Raw genomic sequence first — 21,403 nt, forward strand, 5'->3', positions numbered from 1 at the left:
TCAAATAAACTTGTAAGCTCATAAAAAAAGATGTTAAGTTAGTTTGACAGGGTTGATCTTCATACACTCATGTTGCTTTGCATTAATTCTATTATAGTCTTGTATCAGCTGCTCCATTATCTTGCCAGGGATCAATGTCAGCCTGACAGGCCTATAGTTACCTGGGTCGTCCCGTTTACCCTTTTAAAAACTGGCGCATCAGCAGCCTTTTTTCAATCTTCTGGACCTTCCCCAGTGCTCCAAGACTTGTTGAAAAATCAAGATTAATGGCCAGCTCTTTCAAAACTCTTGCATGCAAGTCATCAAGACCCACTGGTTTAAAAAAGTCTGACTTTAGTGGCTTCTGTTTAACCTCCTCCAGAGATACCAATGCAGTGGAAAGAGTGCTGTCATCACCATATGATGAGACTATATCATGTGTCTTTTCCCCAAATACAGAATAGAAATCTTTATTGAACAGTTTTGTCTCTTCTGCACTATTATTGATAATTCTATCGTTTCCATTTAGTAGTGAACCAATACCACTGTCAGGATTATTTTCGTTCCTAATATATTTAAAAAACTCTTTATTGTCCTGAACTCTGCAGCCATAGATGTCTCCTTGAGTACCTTGGCTTCCCTGATAAACATTTTCTACAATTTTTAACTTCTGATTTATATTCATTCCTGTCAACTTACTCTTTCTTCTATTTGTTATGCACATTTTATATGTATAATATATTTATAGCTGCCTTCACTTCCCTTCTAAACCAGATAATTTTTTTAATCAGCACGGCCTTCTTCCTTGATTGTGAGATTGTGCCTTCAGAGGTATCTAGGAAAGTATCCTTAAATTATCACATTTTTCTGATTAAACTCTTCCTCCCAGCTGATCTGGCTCATAATTGTTTTCAGCTTTGTGAAACTGGCCCTTTTAAAGCACCAAATATGTATATTACTAGCCTGGACTTTATGCTGGTTGCGCATGATAAATGTGAGAAAGTCATGATCACGTGTACCTATGCTACCATTAATTTTTAGTTCTGTGATCAGTTTCTCTCTATCTGTTAGGATGAGGTCTAATGTAGAATTTCTTTCCCCAGGTTGGCTGCAACTTTCTGGATTAGGAAATTGTCATCTGTGCTGTTGAGAAATTCCAAGGATGTTTTACTACTGGCAGCATGAGACCTCCCACGTGTCACTCAGACTAAAGTCCCCAGTGATTATGCACCTTTTTTTGCTACACATTATGGACAGGTGCATAAGGAAGCTGACATCTGGTTCACTGCTGCGATTTGATGGTCTGCAGCAGACACCAACTAACACCCCATCTTGAGCTCTCACCCGCCAGGACAATGATCTGTGCCTGTGAGGGACAGAACTACAAGAGAACTATAGCCCTGATAAGCGCTGGTTTTCTTTAGCATACTGTACATTAACTCAACCTCAGGTTCAAGATTTTTCCTCTGTGACGTAAATATGCAAGAATAAGAATGGGAGCAGGTTTGTAAGGAAGGGATCAATTTGGGTTTAAAATGAGACCTGTATCTTAGAGTTACAATTAGAACGTTTCCTTATGGTAATGATTAGACCACTAGCTATTAAGCAGATTGGCTAATCTAAAGCACCATGTCATGCAGACCTGCTCTGAGAAGAGTGGTAAAAATGCCTGAGTCCTGTTTACACCACAGGTTCCACCACTGCAACCCCTTTTCTGAGTGCACCCGTGGGTGTTGAGTCATGGGCCCATCTTTGCCTAGCTCAAGGGTGCATCAGAACTGACCAAGATGCCCGTGTTAGCAGGCTGGCATCAGCGTTTGTAAAGCAACATGCAAGATGAGAGCATGGCTATCAGGATGAGGTTTTACTGCCCTCATGCCACTCGAGCATTTCACACTGGACAGTTTGTTATTTAAAGAGTCACTGACCAGGAGTATGCTGGCTGAGCGTGGGGTCACTCCGAGGGGTCTGCAGCTTGTAGTTTAGATATCCAGCCAGGTCTTTAACCCACACAGATGGGTTCTCAGGAAACACATTCTGACTTTTATCCAGCTCCTTCTGAAGCTCTGTCAAATCAAGCTGTAAAAGACACACAAAGAACACGGTATAAAATCTCAGTCTGAGAGTCAGAGAACAGATCTGAAACCTAACTATGCTCGGTATGGAAAAGCAAGATCTGAAATATAAGTTAGTTCAGGAAGACTGTGTAAAAAGACAGCTGAACTACATTTCCATCTGTACTGGTGCAAAAAGAGCCCTGCGTTTCCAATACCTGACATGAACAATAGCAGTTCTATTGACACACAACACATCTGGTTTTGGTTTTTTATATAGAAACTATCAAAACTAGTGAAGCCCAGTGCTGAGGGCGAAGAGGAAAATAAAAAATATGCAGGGACCTGACCTCGTGTCCAGAACTGAACAGATTTTTATAGCAACATTGAAGTCAGGAAAGCAAATAAAAATAAAACACTGTTCTAAACTGAAAAGAGACTACGCAGAACTTGCCCCTTCTTGCTCCCCATGAATATGAAAGTCAGAGCTGGTGACTAAAATATGTTTTCACCACTTTAGGCACCTGTTAGCACTAGCAAGCCAACAGCTGAAAGGGAGTCCCAGCTGGACCTGACTATTTCCTGCAGCAACAGAACTATTTGCTAAGTTTCAATTAGAAGGCCAATGGGTTCAATTTGTGCATCCCACCAACTGGCAAGAGGAAAAACAGGTGTTACCAAAGGCATAATCTGAAGATAGTGAGATGGCACGTAGCTGCATTTTCCCTAACAGTCTGAGAGTCAACCATGCTGAGTTGTACACACTTACCACTATGCACAACTGTCTTTGTATCAGAATCAGTGCACTTTGGGGGGTGAGCCTGCACAGAGACCTGGAGATAGGAAATGACTTGATAGCAAGATTCCTTGCTTGTCTGAAAAACCCGAAACCAGCACAGTGGGCCAATAACTAGTCTACTTCAAGATACGTTCTTACCATAGTCACCCTCTGCCTACTTGGCACATCTTGTTTTAAAATTAGATTGGAAGCTCTTCAAGGCAGGGACCATCTCTTGCTACACCTGTAAACACGCCCAAAGACAGGAGGCCTGTTTGCCTGGAAACATTACTGGATCATTGTGCAAGAACTGAATGTCTAGTCCACTGCATCCTCAGAAACCAGCCATGTACGCTTCCTAAATTCTATTCTAAAAGCCTGGTTCTTTATCCCCTTCCACACTCATTCCGCTTGGATTGCTCTTTTTAACGCCTAACTTCTATCCTTCTTGTAAAACACAAACACAATTAACACTGACGCACAAGATGAATTTGGCTTAAACCAGAACTCGAATGTAAATGGTAATGTCTTTCTCCAACAGAAATGTACCAGATACCCCTATGATGAGCATGGAGTAAGAACCTAGATTAAAGAGAAGGAAGTGAATACAGGAGCCCAGCAGACAGCTGGTGTACCAGGTCTTCATTATGCCATGACAAGTTTCAATGTAATCCTTGTTTGTTTGGCTTATTGAGAGAGTCAGTCTACACTCCGGTACCACGTCAATGGGCACTGTATAAGCACCTAGACAGACAAACACTGTAGCAGGTTTACTTAGAACATGTCAAGCTCGCACCAGCTGAACTGCAGCCCATTTCCCCAGGAGGTGTGATAAACAAGATGTGAGAGAATATTCCCAGCAGTGAAGCCTTCGTAGAGTTCCTCCCAGAGAGCACGAGAAGTGGGCAGAGAAGAAGCCAGTGCTTCCTTTCTAGCCTGCTGGGGTCTGAAGGGACTTTCCTGCCTACAGGAGCAACACAACTTCAAGTGCCTATCGCAAAGGAGAAAAATAGAACTAATTCTTGCAATTACGTTTCTGCCAACCAAGTGACAAGATCATTCGCTCCACTCACGCAGCAGACAACAGGACTGGGATTATTAGTTGCCATTACTGGGATTACAGTAGCACCCAGGAGCCCCAGTCATGGGCCAGGCCCCCATTGGCTGAGGCGCTGTACAAACAGAGAACAAAAAGAGAGTCCCAGCCTGGGCTTTGGCCTGTCATAGCAACAAGGCGTTCGGGTTTTTTAAAAAGGAAGACAAGTTTCACTTCAAATAATCAATGTGACCTCCAAGAATGGCACTAGACACACCAAGGCAGGAGCTGGGAGTGCCCCTATCTCATCTCATTTGCGCTGGGAGCACTGGAATGATGATACTGGGACAGAAACAGTACACTCCCTATCCTATTTTCCTCATCAAGATTTAACAATGTTATTACAGTTAATGTTAAAATTATATAATACACAGGTTTAAAGTGTCTGTACATCCGGGCATAGTGCTTAAACTGTACAAAGGTTGGTTTAAAAGTCATACAATACATACAGTATATTAAAACTCCAAAGAGGCCCTACTGTTTTGCAGAGAAACTTATTCAGACAGTGCAACAGCGAACCACAAAATAGCAGTTTGGCTCAGAGGACTAGGGCACGTCAAAGGCAGCAGCCTCTGAAATCTGAACTCTAGGAAGAGGTAAGATGGGCACTTTCCAGAATTGGTGCAGAAGGGAATGCTGCTCCTCAAGGCACACGTGTAGTTTGCGCATCACAATCTGCTCCACTAGTCTGGACGAGCAATCTCCTACAGCAGGGGTCGGCAACCTTTCAGAAGTGCTGTGCCGAGTCTTCATTCATTCACTCTAATTTAAGGTTTCCCGTGCCAGTAATACATTTTAAAGTTCTTAGAAGGTCTCTTTCGATAAGTCTATAATATATAACTAAACTATTGTTGTATGTAAAGTAAATAAGGTTTTTAAAAGGTTTAAGAAGCTTCATTTAAAATTAAATAAAATGCAGAGTCCCCGGGGCCAGTGGCCAGGACCCAGGCAGTGTGAGTGCCACTGAAAATCAGCTCGCATGCTGCCTTCGGTACCCATGCCATAGGTTGCCTACCCCTGTCCTACAGCTCTGAAACCATCACAGTCAGTATCCGAGTCCCCAAGATGGAAGAGCAACAGAGAGAACTGCACAGGAGGCCAGGAACCTTCACATTCTAGTGTACTCGGTTTTTACATTCTGCTACTCCCATCCAGTTGAAACTACTAGCTAGCTCTTCCGAAAGCTGTTTTCCCTTTACATACTCTGACTTTTTATTCCTGTGAGATCACAGAACTTCTCTTTAGAGACATGTTTTTCCACTCATCATTTTCCCTTACATGATTCTTTTAGCCCCCTGCATTCTTCCTGATCCCTTTTCACCTCGCTCCCACATTTCAACACCTTGCTTTTCTTAAGACAAGCTTCACAGATTTCTACAACACAGCACATGCCCGCCCTGGTGTTTAATATAGAGGTGCAAGCCCTGGCGATAACAGGTCCCAGCATGCAGTGTTCCTGGATGGCGAACTGCCTGCTGAGAACTGTCAGCGTCACCACCCTATAAACAGGACAAAATCTCAGTCCCAGTGCACCATCTTGCCCCCATACCCAACACATACCCCTCAAAACCTGCCTAAGGGCTCACTTCTTCCATGCAACCTGCACACATTAGTCAAATGACTTCCCCACCCCAACAGTGGGTAGTAAACGATGGAAAGGGGGGAAATGAAGAGAACACTTTCCTATGGATCTTCCAGTGAATTTTGGAAGCTAAGAACCTCAAGCAAAGGACTAAGGGCTTGTCTACATCAGAAAGTTGCAGCGCTGGTGAGGGAGTTACAGCGCTGCAACTTTGAAGGTGTACACATCTGCAGGGCACCACCAGCGCTGCAACTCCCTGTTTGCAGCGCTGGCCGTACTCCCGTTTTGTCTCGGGTGTAGAGGATCCAGCGCTGGTGATCCAGCGCTGGTAATCCAATGTAGACAGTTACCAGCGCTTTTCTTGACCTCCGTGGAAGGAGGAAGCCTCTGGTAATCAAGCTGGTTTCCTTTCCCGGTTTGCTCTCTCGGTCCCGGAGCCACCCAGCAAACCACAGGGAAGGAGACCTGCTTGCTCGGGGTTCCGGGACCGAGAGAGCAAACCGGGAACGCCGCGGTTTGCTCTCTCGGTCCCGGAGCCACCCAGCAAACCGCAGGGAAGGAGACCTGCTTGCTCGGGGTTCCGGGACCGAGAGAGCAAACCGGGAAAGGAAACCAGCTTCGCCGCGGTTTGCTCTCTCGGTCCCGGAACCCCGAGCAAGCAGGTCTCCTTCCCTGCGGTTTGCTGGGTGGCTCCGGGAACGCGAGAGCAAACCGCGGCGTTCCCGGTTTGCTCTCTCGGTCCCAGAACCCCGAGCAAGCAGGTCTCCTTCCCTGCGGTTTGCTGGGTGGCTCCGGGACCGAGAGAGCAAACCGCGGCGTTCCCGGTTTGCTCTCTCGGTCCCGGAACCCCGAGCAAGCAGGTCTCCTTCCCTGCGGTTTGCTGGGTGGCTCCGGGACCGAGAGAGCAAACCGTGGCGTTCCCGGTTTGCTCTCTCGGTCCCGGAACCCCGAGCAAGCAGGTCTCCTTCCCTGCGGTTTGCTGGGTGGCTCCGGGACCGAGAGAGCAAACCGCGGCGAAGCTGGTTTCCTTTCCCGGTTTGCTCTCTCGTCCCGGAACCCCCCTTGAAGCCGCCCAACAGCGCTGCAGTGTGGCCACATCTAACACCACTTGCAGCGCTGGTTGCTGTAAGTGTGGCCACTCTGCAGCGCTGGCCCTATACAGCTGTACTAATACAGCTGTAACAACCAGCGCTGCAAAATTTTAGATGTAGACATGGCCTAAATTTGTGTCTCAGACAGCACTGTGCAAACAGCTGGCATTTAGTTACACTAATGCATACATCTCTGACAGCTCTATTTTATGGAAATGAAGTGCCGCTCTTCAGCTTCTGAAACATTAACACGGGGGTTGGAGACTACGGGCACCCTACGCTCTGTGGTAGCTCTGGGCCTGGCTTCTTGTGGCATCACCAGGATGAGTTGAAATGAGCAGGCCCATCTACAAACTCCTGACTCGGATACGCTGCTCTTCACGCCCTTCTGCTTCAGTAACAGGAGGTACAAAACTCACAGCTTTCAGTGCATCCTCCAGCGTTCGGAATTTGCCTTGCTTGAGTCCTGCATCAACTGCACTGGACTTTTTAGCATTTTTCCCCATGTTCTGTTTTTTGTGATGCTGCTCAGGGGCAGGGGCTGGAGGCACTTGCTCTTTGTTCTGCTTCTTCAGAGTTTTCTCAAAGCCCAGCTCAAAGATGGTGTCTGATGTAGCGATAGGTGCTACAAATGGAAAAACAGAGCCAAGTGATCAGTTTGGCTGAGGCAGCAGAGGCCACTCAAGTAGAAGCAGATGTACTGGGATGAAGCACATCGGCTAAAAAAGACCCCGTAAAAAAGCAAATCCAGTATTAAGTGAATAAAACTTTTACAAGTCAGGGACTACAGCTGCTTAACAAACCACTATCTCCCTTGTACAGAGGCTTGGCACTGAGGTCAGTCTCCTTGCCTCCAGCCCCAGGCAGCAGGATGGGCTGCATGGCAAGTGACCATTTAATGTAAGGAAGCATGTGTCTGTCCCACCCACCCACCCACCTGGGGCAGGACTCAGCCCCTCCAGGCACTGCTGGCACGCCCATCACTGCGGTACCCACAGGCCAGGCCTGCGGAGAGCTGTGCACCCTGCTGGTGGAGGGAGCAGAACAGACCCACGACAGAACAAATCCCCCCACAGGTCCCATGGGAACAGCAACCCCACAGCACTCGCCCTCCTGTGCCCACGGCCGGCTCCCCAATTCCTCTGCAGGGGGGCCAAGCCCGGCTCGGAAGCGGCATCAGCTCTGAGCCCCAGGGCCGGCCTCTGCTCTCACTTACAGGGCATGGTGCTGAGCCCCCCAGTGCAGGCTGGGAGCCCCGCCCGCACCCCCCGAGGGGCCGAGCCCCACTCCCCTCCCGGATCGCGCCCCCCTGGGGGTCCGAGCCACACTCCCCCCCAGCCCGCACCTCCCCAGGGGACCGAGCCACACTCCCCCCCCCGGCCCGCACCCCCCCCAGGGGCCGAGCCACACTCCCCCCCGGCCCGCACCCCCCCGGGGGGGCTGAGCCCCAGTCCCCCCGGCCCCGCACCCCCCAGGGGCCGAGCCACACTCCCCCCCGGCCCGCACCCCCCCGGGGGCCGAGCCCCACTCCCCCCCCCCGGCCCGCACCCCCCCCAGGGGCCGAGCCACACTCCCCCCCGGCCCGCACCCCCCCGGGGGGCCGAGCCCCAGTCCCCCCGGCCCCGCACCCCCCAGGGGCCGAGCCACACTCCCCCCGGCCCGCACCCCCCCGGGGGCCGAGCCACACTCCGCCCCCCCCGGCCCGCACCCCCCCCGGGGGGCCGAGCCCACTCCGCCCCCCCGGCCCGCACCCCCCCGGGGGGCCGAGCACCACTCCCCCCCAGCCCGCACCTCCCCGGGGGGCCGAGCCCCACTCCCCCCCCCGGCCCGCACCTCCCCGGGGGGCCGAGCCCCACTCCCCCCCCCGGCCCGCACCTCCCCGGGGGCCGAGCCCCACTCCCCCCCCGGCCCGCACCTCCCCCAGGGGCCGAGCCCCACTCCGCCCCCGCCCGGCCCGGCCCGCACCCCCCGGGGGGCCGAGCCCCACTCCTCCCCCCGGCCCGCACCCCCCCAGGGGCCGAGCCCCACTCCGCCCCCGCCCGGCCCGGCCCGCACCCCCCGGGGGGCCGAGCCCCACTCCCCCGCCCGGATCGAGCCCCCCCGGGGGGCCGAGCCCCGCCCCCACTCACAGGCCGAAGGCAGCAGGCGGCCGCTGTTGGCCTCCTGCAGCGCCCTGCGCCCGGCAGCGCCCCCCGCGGGCCGCCGGCCCCGGCCCCTGCGCACCAGCTCCCAGCGCCCCGCGCCGGCCGGGCCCACCGAGGCCATCGGGCCGCCCGAGTCAGCGCGCAGCCAGGGCGCGCGCCCGCGACAGGCAAGCAGGGAGCGGGGCGCGCGCCATGGGCCGCGCGGATTGGCCTCCGGCGCGGGAACGCGCCCCCGGGCCCCGCGCTCGCTCTGCCACGTCTCGGCCCCGCCCCCTCGGCCTCGCTCACATGGACCAATCGGGGCCTAGCGGCGGCTGTCTCCGCTTGGGAGGGGCCACTCCTCCCCACCGCCGACCCAACCCTTCCGCCTCAGACAGCCCAGAGCCCCGCCCCCAGCACAGACAGCCTAGAGCCCCGCCCCCAGAGACCACGCCTCCAGAGCCCCTCCCCCCAGAGACCCCGCCCCCATAGCCCCTTCCTCACCTCAGTCAGCCGAGCCCCTGCTCCCAGAGACCCTCCCTCACCTCAGTCAGCCCAAAGCCCCTCCCCCCAGAGACCCCGCCCCCAGAGACCCTCCCTCACCTCAGTCAGCCCAAAGCCCCTCCCCCCAGAGACCCCGCCCCCAGAGCCCCTCCCCCAACTCAGTCAGCCCAAAGCCCCTCCCCCCAGAGACCCCCTCCTCACTCCCACTCATGTCATACAGCCCCAGGGCCCCTCCCCCAGAAACCACTCCCACCCACTGGTCCCCTCCCACATCATAGAACCCCAGGGTCCCTTCCCCAGAGCCCCTCCCCCCTCCCACCCACCTCAGACAGCCCACAGCCCCTCCCACAGAGCCCCTTCCCCACTCTCACCCGCTCCCCTCCCCCCCACATTCCCAATCCCCCTCCCCTCAGAGCCCCCTCACTGCAACTCACCCCCACCCTGAGTCCTCACACCTAGCTCCCCTCACTTCCGCCCCCCACGCCCCCATTGACCCCCCTACCCCGCACACCCAGCAACCCCCCCACCTTCATCTTGCTCCTCCCCCCAGTACCCCTTCCCCCCTCAAGTTTCAGCCCTGACCCCCTTCGGTGGCCCCTGTGTCCCATCCCTCACCTGCTTCCTCTCACTGACTGCCCAGTTCTAATCCTTCTCCCTGGACACCCCTCATCTCCTTCCCTTGCACCCCCCGTGGCCCTTCCCCACCTCACCTCTCCCCCTGCCCATGGGGGCGCTGCTGGCTCAGGTGGGGCTGTGCCCCCGCTGGGGGAAGGGAGGGCCTGAATGCCTACGCTCACCAACTAGCCCGTGGTATTTGGCACAAGAGCAAGGAGCCAGTCAGAGTCCGGTCTGACCACTCTTTCTGAGTCTCTCTCACAGCTTCCATTCAATACCTGCTTTGTTTTTCATTCCCTCTTCAGCATGGCCATGCAGCACTGCTCTACACAGTCATACAGCTGCTACGTTCCATCCCAGAGGTGGCTGCATTTCTGTTCTGGCTGGAGCTGACTGGTACACACAGACTGAACCCTCCAGGATGGAACAAGATTATCTATCACTCTCGCTGACTCTCCCCCTGGTTTGCAGCATCTTCCCACTAGTCAGACATTTCAAGACCAGAAGGGACTCTTAACTTTGAGCTGAGGGGTGAAAACATTATCTAAAGATGGGAGCATCTTTTCATGTGCTCTGTATTTATACCTGCTACTGTATTTTCCACTCCATGCAACTGATGAAGTGGATTCTAACCCACAAAAGCTTATGTCTAAATAAATTGGTTAGTCTCTACAGTGCCACAAGGACTCCTCGTTGTGTAGGTTCAGAGAGTCCAAGGCCAGAAGGGACCACTGTGATTGTAGTCTGACCTCCTGCCTAGCACCAGCCAGAGAGCTGCCCCACAATAATTCCTAGAGCAGATCTGTCAGAAAAACAGCCAAACCTGATTGAAACATTGTCAGCCATGGAGAATCTACAGTAACTCCTCACTCATAGGGGTGGCCGTGTTAGTCTGGATCTGTAAAAGCAGCAAAGAGTCCTGTGGCACCTGATAGACTAACAGACATATTGGAGCATGAGCTTTCGTGGGTGAATACCCACTTCGTCAGATGCAAGTGGGCATTCACCCACGAAAGCTCATGCTCCAAAACGTCTGTTAGTCTATCAGGTACCACAGGACTCTTTGCTCCTCACTTAATGTCCTCCCAGTTAACATTGTTACCTTGCTGAACACTTAGGGAACATGCTTGTTTAAAATTGCGCAATGCTCCCTTATATCATTGTTTGGCAGCCACCTGCTTTGTCCACTGCTTACAGAAGGAGCAGCCTGTTGGAGCCAGCTGATGGAGGCTTGGAAGCAGGGGTGGACCAGCAGCCCCCCATCAGCTCCCCTAAGTTCCCTGTGCAGGCAGTTCAGCTGTCCCTCCCCCAAGTGCCATGTGCTGTTTCTGCCCTCTGCCTTGGAGCTGCTCCCGGGACCTCCTGCTTGCTGTGCGGGGGGGGGGGGGGGGTTGCTAATGTCAGAGTGTCCCCCTCCCCCCATTCCTTTACCCATCGGGCCATCTACACAGAGCAGTGGAGGGACACAGCAGGACTCAGGACCAAGGGAGCTTGCTGGCAGCAGCTGCTGTCTCAACTTGCTGATTTACTTAAAAAGGCAATGTACTTAGAGTGGGGTCATAGTACTTAAAGGAGCAATGCATGTCACACAGACACGCACACGCACACCTCTGTCTCCCCTCCCTCCGTTCGTGCTGCCTTGTAGAGTCTGAGGCTACATTAACAACAATGTGTTAACCCTTGAGGGCTCAGCTAAATGCGAGTTCATCACTGAGCAGTAAGACAGGCCCTGGGAAATATCCCACCCTCTTCCACCCTTTGACTTCACCACCTCAGCCAAGCTTCAGAATCATCATTGCTGTGTACAGGATTCAATTGTTCAAAACTTATACATAAAATACATCTTTTGCTGGCAAAAAACAATTTCCCTAGAACCTAACCCCCCCATTTACATTAATTCTCATGGGGAAATTGGATTCGCTTAACATCATTTCGCTTAAAGTAGCATTTTTCAGGACCAGAACTACAAGGTTAAGCGAGGAGTTACTGCACCACAACCCGTAGTAAATTGGCCCCATGGTTAATTATCTTCCCTGCTAAACATTTTCACCCTATTTCTGGTCTGAATTTGTCTAGTTTCATCTTCCAGTCCTTGGATCACGTTAGACCTTTCTCGGCTCGATTGAAAAGCCCATTATCAAATATTTCTTCCCCATCTAGACATTCCTGATCAACCTTCTCTTTGTTCAACTACATAGATTGAGCTCCTCTTTAAATCTATCGTTATAAGGCAGGTTTTCTAACCTTTCAATCATTCTCTTGGCTCTTCTCTGAATTCTCTCCAATTTATCAACATCTGTCTTGAATTGTGGACACTAAACCTTGACACAGGATTCCAGCAGTGGTTGCACCAGTACTAAACCCAGAGGTAAAATAACTCCTTTACTTCTGCTCAGGATTGCCCTGTTTTATGCATCCCAGAATTGCATTAGCTTGTTTGGCCACAGTGTTGCCCTGGGAGCTCATGTTCAGCTGATTATCCACCACAAACCTCAAATCTTTTTCAGTCTCAAGCTGCCCAGAACCCCAGAACATAGTCCCCTATCCTCAGGAGCGGCAGGTTTGTATAATTTTTGGTGGTGCCCAGAATGAGTCGAAGTCCCGCCTCTCTCCTCACCTGCCTAAGGCTCTGGGAGGGAGTTTGGGTGCAGGAAGGGGTTTGGGGTGCAGGCTCTGGGAGGAAGTTTGGGTACTGGGTGTGGGCTCTGGGCTGGGACAGGGGTTGGGGTGCAGGAGGTGGGTTGGGTACTGAGTGTGGGCTCTGGGAGGGAGTTTGGATGCTGGGTGCGGGGTCTGGACTGGGACAGAGGGTTGGGGTGTGGGGCATGGGGCTGGGCCAGGGATGAGGAGTTTGGGGTGCAGTAGGCAGGCTGCCCTGGGGCTGGGGCAGGGGGCCAGAGAGGATCACTCCCCCTAGCCCTCTCTCCACCAGCAGCAGCGAGCTCGGGGGGGAATGGAAGGGGGGATCCTACCCGGCACAACACTCACTCCCAAGTCAACTCGGAGTTGCCTGCCGGGGGTGGGGAGAGGGCTCCCATGCACCTCTTTGCTCTGCAGGTCACATGCAGTAGCTGCCTCAGCCTGCTCCTGGTGTCAATCCCTTGAGACGGCAGTGGCTTGTGAGAGAGCGCAGTGCGGAGCTGCAGGGAGCAGCCACCCGTTGCCCAGGGCAGGCAGGGACGCTCAGGGGAGGGGGCGCACTGGGGGTGGCAAGTGGGGCCAGGGAAGAGACCCAGCCCCAGACATTGGTGGAGCCAAGCCCCTGGGCCCTGACTTTGCTGGAGCCTGGGCACTACAGGCCCATACGACTCGCTGCCCCTGCTTGTCCTGTAATTACGGCCTACACTTTTTGGTCCTAGATGTGTGCATTTACATTTAGCCATGTTAAAGCAATCCAGATTGCTCTGTATCAGTGATTGCTCCTCTTCATCATTTGCCACTCCCCCAATTTGTGGGTCCTCTGCAAACTCTGTCAGTTGTGATTTTATGTTTTCTACCAGGTAATCGAAAAATTGTTGACTAGCATAGGGCCTAGAACTGATCCCTGCAGCACCCCACTAGAAACCCAGCCACTCAATGATTATTCCCATTTACAGTTACATTTTAAGACCTAGCATTTAGGCAGCCTTTAATCCACTTGCTGTGTGCCGCGTTAATTTTATATCATTCTAGTTATTTCATCAAAATGTCATGTGGTAACTAAGTTAAACGCCTTAGAGAAGTCTATTGCTTAACGCTATGACATTTATCAAATGAATTTATAATCTCATAAAAAAATTAATTGTTAGTTTGACAGGATCTATTTTCCATACACCAGGTTCACAGGCAATAATTATATTACTGTCAGAGCATTCTTTATTAATCAAGTTCTGTATCAACTGCTACATTACCTTGCCTGGGATCAGTGTCAGAATGACAGGCCTATAATTAGCCAGGTCATCCCATGTGCTCTTTTTAAATATTGGCACAACATTAGCCTTTTTCCAGCCTTCTGAAACGTCCCCAGTGTTCCAAGACTGACTGAAAAAAATCGACATTGATGGTCCTTTGAGCTCCTCAGACAACTCTTTTATAACTCTTGGGTGCGACTTACCGTTCAAGTTCCAGCACTGGGTCCCATTTTGTCTTTGTCTGCAAGGGTCAGAGCCCACTGCTGTGACAAGACTTCTCCCTGGGGAACAAAAATACCATGATCAAGTCACAGGTGAAAAGGTGAGTAGTATGTAAGTGACCAGACTGCATGAGTCTGTCCTGCACTAAACGGGGGCTGCTACAGAGATGGGTGATATCTAGGGTCAACCTTTAAGAGCATAAAAATGCCCATTCTGGGGCAGACCAAAGGTCCATCTAGCCCAGTGTCCTGTCTTCCGACAGTGGCCAATGCCAGGTGCCCCAGAGGGAATGAACAGAACAGGCAATCATCAAGTGATCCATTTGATAAGATGCTACTTTACTTCAGTATTCCTTGAAGATAAATACCACATACCTCCTCCCCAAATCCCCTCTTGCAGGGCAGAGGGTCCAGAGTCTCCCCAGAAAAAGAAACAGTCGTCACTTCTGCAAGAAGGCTGCAGGACCTGGTTATCCTGCTGCTGCAGCTCTGTTTGCTCTTACTGCCTTTGCTCTAAGGCCATATCCCAGGATACATGACATGCCCGAGACCCCAGGCAGAGCCAAATTTCTGTGATGTTTCAAAAAAGCCTGGAGCATCCTGTGTGTAAACAGAGAGCCTCACAATGCTAGGGAGGTGGAATGGAGCAGCTCTGTCCAGACAGTTTAGCAAATGAAGCAAGTGACTGTCCCATGCCTGGTTTGGTAGGAGCTAGCCGGGGTGGGCGAAGGAAAACACAGCTATCCAGCGAGGTCTCAGCACTCTACCCAACCTCCATGTCTTGTGCACTGGAGCAGGCTGCTCCCCACCAGAAACAAGACAAACTAACCTTGTGCTGACCGACCATCTGGAGCAAGACTAGTGCAGTATTGCTTCGTGCTGGGCACTGCAGAGGCCACACAATTGCTTACACCCAGGCTGCCCCAGTGACTTTTTCTCCAGCAGAGTCCAGCCCTGTGTCCAGCCTTAGTATTTATCCCCCTGCCCCATCCAGAGTGGAGCAGAAACCTTTGCCCAGAAAAACTGTGTCATCCCACAGCTCTCTGGGTTAGCGAGCTCAGCTCTGAGGTGTGGAAACTGGACTTCAGGTCATTCCCAGAGTCATTTCCTGTTGAATACTTTGGGGTCTGTGGGCAAGTAGGTGCCCAGGGATCCGAGTGATGCTCCTGTGGCAGTACAATAACACTGCATGGGTGAGCAGCTACGATCCCTGTAAGCTGCGGGGCTGCACGGCAGGCTATCAAGGGCTGCACAGGTGGGGAGAGGCACCCTTCCCCCAGCCCGGCCCTGCCAGAGCTGCTGCGGCCATGGAGAAGTGCCTCTCACTCAGTCCGCAGGAGCTGCCACAGCTAGGGAGAGATACCTTTTCCTCCACCCGGTCCCAAGTTGCTGCGGTGAGAGAGGGTTGGGGGAGTCCTCTCTCCTTGGGGCAGCCTGCACCCCAAATCCCTCATCCCTGGCCCCACCTCAGAGCCCGCACTCCCATCTGGATCCCTCACCCACCCATCCCAATCCTCTGCCCCAGCTCTGAGCCCTTTCCTGCACCCCAAACCCCTCATCTCTGGCCTCACCCCAGATCCTGCACCCCCAGCCAGAGCCTGCATCCCAACCCTCGCTGCAGCCCTGAGCCCCCTCCCACACACTGAACCCCTCAGCCCCACCCCTGCCACACATCACTTTCACATTGGTGCACAAAACAAAATTCATTTTGCACATGGACATAAAAACATTAGAGGGAACAATGGTCACCAGCCAGCAGAGACAGCAGCCCCTTCTGAGGCGTCTCTCTGGCATCCACCAACTCTCTGCAGCCTCCCAGGGAGCTAGAGTCCAGAAATTGCTTGTCAGCCTAGTTCTCCTTCCCAGCAAGGGCTCCAGCGTTTCACAGCTGTGCACTGCGAAGTCTGGTTCATTATGAACATTATTGTCCTTTCTGAAAATCACAGGAACTGTACATGGACTGGACCTATTAGGGTAGGTTCATTGATCCCAGTCACCCACGGCAGGATTGTTTAGGACAGTCAGGGCTTTCTCCAGTCTAGTGCAGACATCTCAAACAATGGGGACCCTTCTCATTTCTCCATATCTCACCGTCAGGCAGAGTTTCCGGAGAGCAAGCCTAGAGCCACCCCCCTTTGCTGCCATGACCCCCAAAGGCAATAAGAAGGAGCAAGAGAAAGAGGAAGGAAAGCATAGTCCTCTACTTAGTGGAGAAGGAAAGTGAATAATGGATGACAGCAGGAGACTGAGGTCATGAATGCCTGTTTGTCTTCAGTAAAAAGGTTAATTGTGACTAGATATGTGATGTGAACAACAAGGGGAAAGGAACACAACCCAAAATAGGGAAAGAACGGTTAAAGAATAATTAGATAAATTAGATATATTCAAATCAGCAGAGTCTGATGAAATTAATTCTAGGGTACTTAAGGAAAAACGGTTACTCACCTTCTCGCAACTGTTGTTCTTCCATGTGTTGTTCACGTCCATTCCAATCAGGGGTGTGCGCGTGCACAGTGGCTGGAAGATTTTTCCCCAAGCAGCATCCATTGGATTGGCCTGGGCACCCCCCGGGTTCGCACCTTCATGCCGCTGAATATATACCCCTGCCGGCCCCTCCATTCCTCAGTTCCTTCTTGCCGGGCTACTCCAACAGAGGGGAAGGAGGTGGGTATTGGAATGGACATGAGCAACATCTCTCAAAGAACAACAGTTACGGGAAGCGAGTAACCGTTTTTCTTCGAGTGCTTGTTCATGTCCATTCCAATCAGGTGACTCACAAACCCAGGTTTAGGTGGAGTCAAAGTTGTTCACTGACTGGAGCACTGCTTGGCCGAAGGCCGCATCGTCTCTGGCCTGCTGGGTAATTGCACAGTGCGGGCGGAAGTGTGTATAGAGGACCATGTCACCGCTCTGCAGATTTCCTGAATGGGGACCTGAGCTCATTCTCTGTGGAACTTGAGCAGCACCTTGTGTCACGGAGTCCCCAGGCGACGCTCTGGAACTGCTCCCCACCAAGCCAGGCAGGACTTTGGGGAGCCTCCTCTCCCTTGGAGCAGACTTGTTCAGGGCAAGAAGCTCACACGTCTTCACCTCCTGGGTCTCTCCTTGGAGCATTCAGCATCCTCTGCCCCTCCGTGCGCTTCCCACAGCGAGCCTGCCCCAGCGGGGTCCTGGGGAAGCCACAGGGTCCTGCACCCCCACTTTGCAGTCAGATGTGACTCTCAGCCAGCCAGTAACACAGATGTTTAATCGATGACAGGAACATGGTCTAAAACAGAGCTTGTAGGAACAGAGAACCGGACCCCTCAGACAGGTCCATTTTGGGGCCCAGCGAGGCAGACTCAAACGTTTGCCCTCACTCCTCGTCCCCAGCCAGCCCCAAACTGAAAACCCCCTCCAGCCCCTCCTTTGTCTCTTTCCCGGGCCAGGAGGTCACCTGATCTCTGTCTCCAACACCTTCAGTTGGCACCTTTGCAGAGGGAGGGCCCAGGCCATCAGTTGCTAGGATACAGAGTGCCAGGCATTTAGGTGCACTGGCCCTTTGCTCTGCAGCAATCACATACCCTTATCCCAACACCTAGATACTTCGGAACTGTCTAGGGGACACTGAGGCACCAACACAGTATTCAGAGAAAACATTAAGAACAGTCCCAGTTCGTCACACCTTGTGAACAAGCGGTAAGGGCAGAAAGGCATATAGGAGAGAACATCCCCAATGGAGGAGGAACGCGTCCGTGCTGGAGCCTGGGCTGTGATTCTGGAGTGAGCAGAACTGCTGGCACTTCCTGTTGCGTTGCGTGGCGAACAGGTCTATATGGGGGAACTCACATTTGGAAGACTGAAATTGCAGGCCCAAAGACTTGAGGGCGGCTCAAGGGTCTTTCAGGCTGCGCAACCTCTTGTCTGTCTTCTCAGAGAAAAAAAGAGTCACGCCCTCAAATGGGAGGTCCTGGATAGTCTGCTGGACCACGTAAGGGAGCCCTGAGACTTGGAGCCAGGAGCCCCTCCTCTTGGCCACCCCAGTAGCCATGAATCTAGTGGCAGCATCAGCACCGTCCAGCGCAGCGCAGGAGACTAGCTTCCCTTCCTCCACTACAGCTGAAAACTTGACTTGGGAGTCTGAAGGGAGGAGCTCTGTGAATTTGGCCATCGCCACATAGGTGTTAGTCATACCTGCTGACAATGGCCTGCTGGTTTGAAATACGGCGTTGCAGGTCCCCTGTAGAATAGGCCTTCTCCCAACAAGGCCGAGTTGCTTAGCCTCCCTGCTTTTTTGGGGAGGGCCCCTGGAAACCCTGCCGCTCACACTGATTAGCAACGTCTATGACAAGAGAGTCGGGAGGTGGATGGGAATACAAACGTTCGTACCCTTTGGAGGGCACGAAATAATGCCTCTCGTGCGCTTGGCAGTGGGTGGCAAGGAAGCTGGGGTTTGCCACAGGGTCTTGGTGGTGGCCACAGTAGTCTTAATCAGTGGTAGGGCAATACGAGAAGGTCCTGAGGGGGCGAGGATGTCCACCATGGGATCAGCCTCCTCGACAAAATGTCCAGACCCTGAGCAACCCTGCACAGCAACTGCTGTAGCACCCTGTTGTCCTGTGCCTCCCAATGCCTCAACCGGAGAGGACGAGGAGGAAGCCCTATAAGAAGTGAATGCTCCCCGCCATCCACTCCAATGGGTCTCGCAACTCTTGGGGCTCATCGGTGCCGATGGAGCGCTCGCCGGCGCTGGAGCTGTCAATTTTGAACCCGGTGTTGGTACAGCCATTGGCAACACTGGTGGAGCTGCCAATGGAGCCGGTGCCAGACTCCCTGCCTGCATAGATGAAGGTGGCGGGGCCATTGCCGGTATCGGCGCAGGGGTTGTCAGTGCCTGCACCATAGTCGGTGTCGAGATCAGTGCTGGCACTGAAGTCGAACCAGTCACCAGTGCCGAGGTTGGTTCCGAGGCCGGCGCCAGCACCACAGCCGAAGGTGTTGGCGTGTGGGCAGGCGCCGAGGCTAGCTGCCTGGTTGATGATGGAACGACCATGGCTGACCCACAGAAGATACAGCGGAGTGATGCCCTTGAATCCCTGTCTGGCTTTGGTGAAAGGCCCAGGGGGTCCAGAATGGCCACTGTGGTGGATTCTGCCACTGCGGCAGCCACTCCTGGGGCTCTCTCCTGTCTCTCCCTGACCTCGATCGTCGACTCTTACTTCTCCTGGAGTGATAGGAGTTGAACTCTGACTCTGAGGTCTCTGAGACTGAAGCCCACGGAGAAGCCAAGCTTCAGTGCATCGAGGGTCGAGGGCTTGGTGAGTGAGTAGGTTCTCCGTCTGAGTGAGCCAGTGCTGAAGGACATGGAGAGGGGGAGTACATGGACATCACTGACAGCTTCCCGCCTGACTGCACCTAGGGGTGGGACAGGACTGCCAGGGCCGAAGACTCCTCCCTCCTAGGGGGCGAGAACAGCGTTGTAAGGTGTAGCAGGTCCCGCACAGCTTCAAAAACTTCCGGCGTTGAAGGAAGCTGTAGCTGCTGGCTCGTAGGAACCTCCCGGGACGAGTCTTCTCGACACCAAGCTTGACAATGGTGCCTGGGTGCTCCATGTCAAGGACGATGCGTTAGGAGCCGAGTTCCCTGAGCCCGGGTCCAGATGGAGGTGTACAGCTGCCTCCATGAGGATCATTTTAAGCCACTGCTCCCTTTCTGTAGGCAGATCTTACAGCGATCATTTTGACGACCCTCCTCCAGGCACCGTAAACACAAGGAGTGTGGATCACTCTTTGGCATGCGCTTTGCGCAGACCACACAGTTTTTAAACCCCAGAGACCGCAGCATATCATGGCTCCGGGGAGTCAAAATGGGGGAGAACCCTCCCCAACAACTCTAATCACTAGTAGCTAGGCTAAACTATATACAAAGAACTATTGAACGCGCTTGCTAAGCAAGGGCTATGGGAAGTTCCAGCCAATCGTCCCTGGCCGTAAGACGGAACTGAGGGGGTGGTGGGTCAGCAGGGCTCTATATTGAATGCCACGAAGGCGCACCTCCAGGGGTCGCCCAGACCGACCCGACGGATGCTACTAGGGGAAAAATCTTCTGGCCACGGTGCACGTGCGCACACCTGATTGGAATGGACGTGAACGAGCACTCGAAGAACTAGCTGAAACAATCTTGGAAGCATTAGCAATTATCTTCAAGAACTCAAGGAGGATGGGTGAGGTCCAAGAAGAGAGAGGAGCAAACATAGTACTTATCTTAAAAAGGGGAGAAAGGAGGACCTGGGGCATTATAGGCCAGTCAGCCTAACTTAAATATCTGGAAAGATACTTGAACAAATTATTAATCCATTCGTTTGTAAGCACCTAGAGGATAAGAGGGTTATAAGGAACAGCCAGCATGGATTTGTCAAGACCAAATCCTGCCAAACCAACCTCATTTCCTTCTTTGTCAGGGTTATTGGCCTACTGGATGTGGGAAGCAGTAGACATGAGGTATCTTGATTTCACTGAGACTTTTGACACAGGCCCACACGACATTCTCACAAGCAAACTAGAGAAATGCAGTCTAGATGGAATTACTAGAAAGTGGGTGTACAACTGGTTGAAAGACCATATTCAAAGCATAGTTATCAATGGTTTGCTGTCATACTGGGAGGTGTATCTAATTGGATCCCACAGGGGTCAGTCCTGGGTCCGGTACTAGTCAATATTTCAGTTAACGAACTGGATAATGGAACGGAGAGTATGCTTATAAAATATGTAGGTGACACCAAGTGGGAGGCGTTGCAAGGACTTTGGAGAGCCAAATTAGAATTCACAATGACAAATTAGAGAATTGGCCTGAAACCAACGAGATAAAATTAGTACAGACAAACGCAAAGTATTTCACTTAGGAAGGGACAATCAGATGCACAACTTACAAAATGAGGAGTAACTGGCTATGTGTCAGTATTGCTGAAAGGAGCTGGGGGTTATACTGGATCACAAATTGGCTAGGAGTCAATAAAGCGGATGAAGTGAGATCTTTTAATAGACCAATTTTTGCTGGTGAAAGAGACAAACTTTCGAGTTTACATAGAGCTCTTCTTCAGGCCTGGCAACAACGTGAGGCAGTTGTGAAAACGCTGATTTCTTGGGGTGTGTTAACAGCAACGTCATAACCCAGGAGAGGTCATTGTCCTGCTCCAGGCAGCACTGGCGAGGCCTCAGCTGCAGCACTGTGCCCAGTTCTGGGTGCTGCTCTTCAGGAAAGATATGGACAAATTGGAGACAGTTCAGAGGAGAGCAACAAACCAGAAGATGCTCCCCTTCCTCTGTTCTCAGCACACTGTATAAGCCGGCCAGTCCCTGTGTGCAGCCTGCCCGGGTGGGGTTACCCCCGAGGCTGTTTTCTCAGCACTGCAGATAGCAACAGTCCCACCTTGTGACCACAGTGAATAAACACAAGGTTCCATAGGATAATCAGCACTGAAAGATCTCTCCT

General features: G+C 52.6%; 1 protein-coding gene across 1 annotated transcript in view; it reads right to left on the reverse strand.

Annotated features, from left to right (window-relative positions):
• LOC115647661 (transmembrane protein 214-A-like) overlaps positions 1–21,403 on the reverse strand; it is a 69,944-nt gene that overhangs the window by 36,652 nt on the left and 11,889 nt on the right. The window contains exons 3-5 of the mRNA XM_030554355.1: positions 13,916–13,993; positions 7,000–7,205; positions 1,908–2,058 (exon numbers count right to left, since the gene is read on the reverse strand). Of these exons, the coding sequence (XP_030410215.1) occupies positions 1,908–2,058; positions 7,000–7,205; positions 13,916–13,993 (435 nt within the window). The remainder of the gene's footprint in view (positions 1–1,907; positions 2,059–6,999; positions 7,206–13,915; positions 13,994–21,403) is intronic.

This window comes from Gopherus evgoodei, chromosome 3 (genome assembly GCF_007399415.2).
Source record: "Gopherus evgoodei ecotype Sinaloan lineage chromosome 3, rGopEvg1_v1.p, whole genome shotgun sequence".
NCBI lineage: Eukaryota > Metazoa > Chordata > Testudines > Testudinidae > Gopherus > Gopherus evgoodei.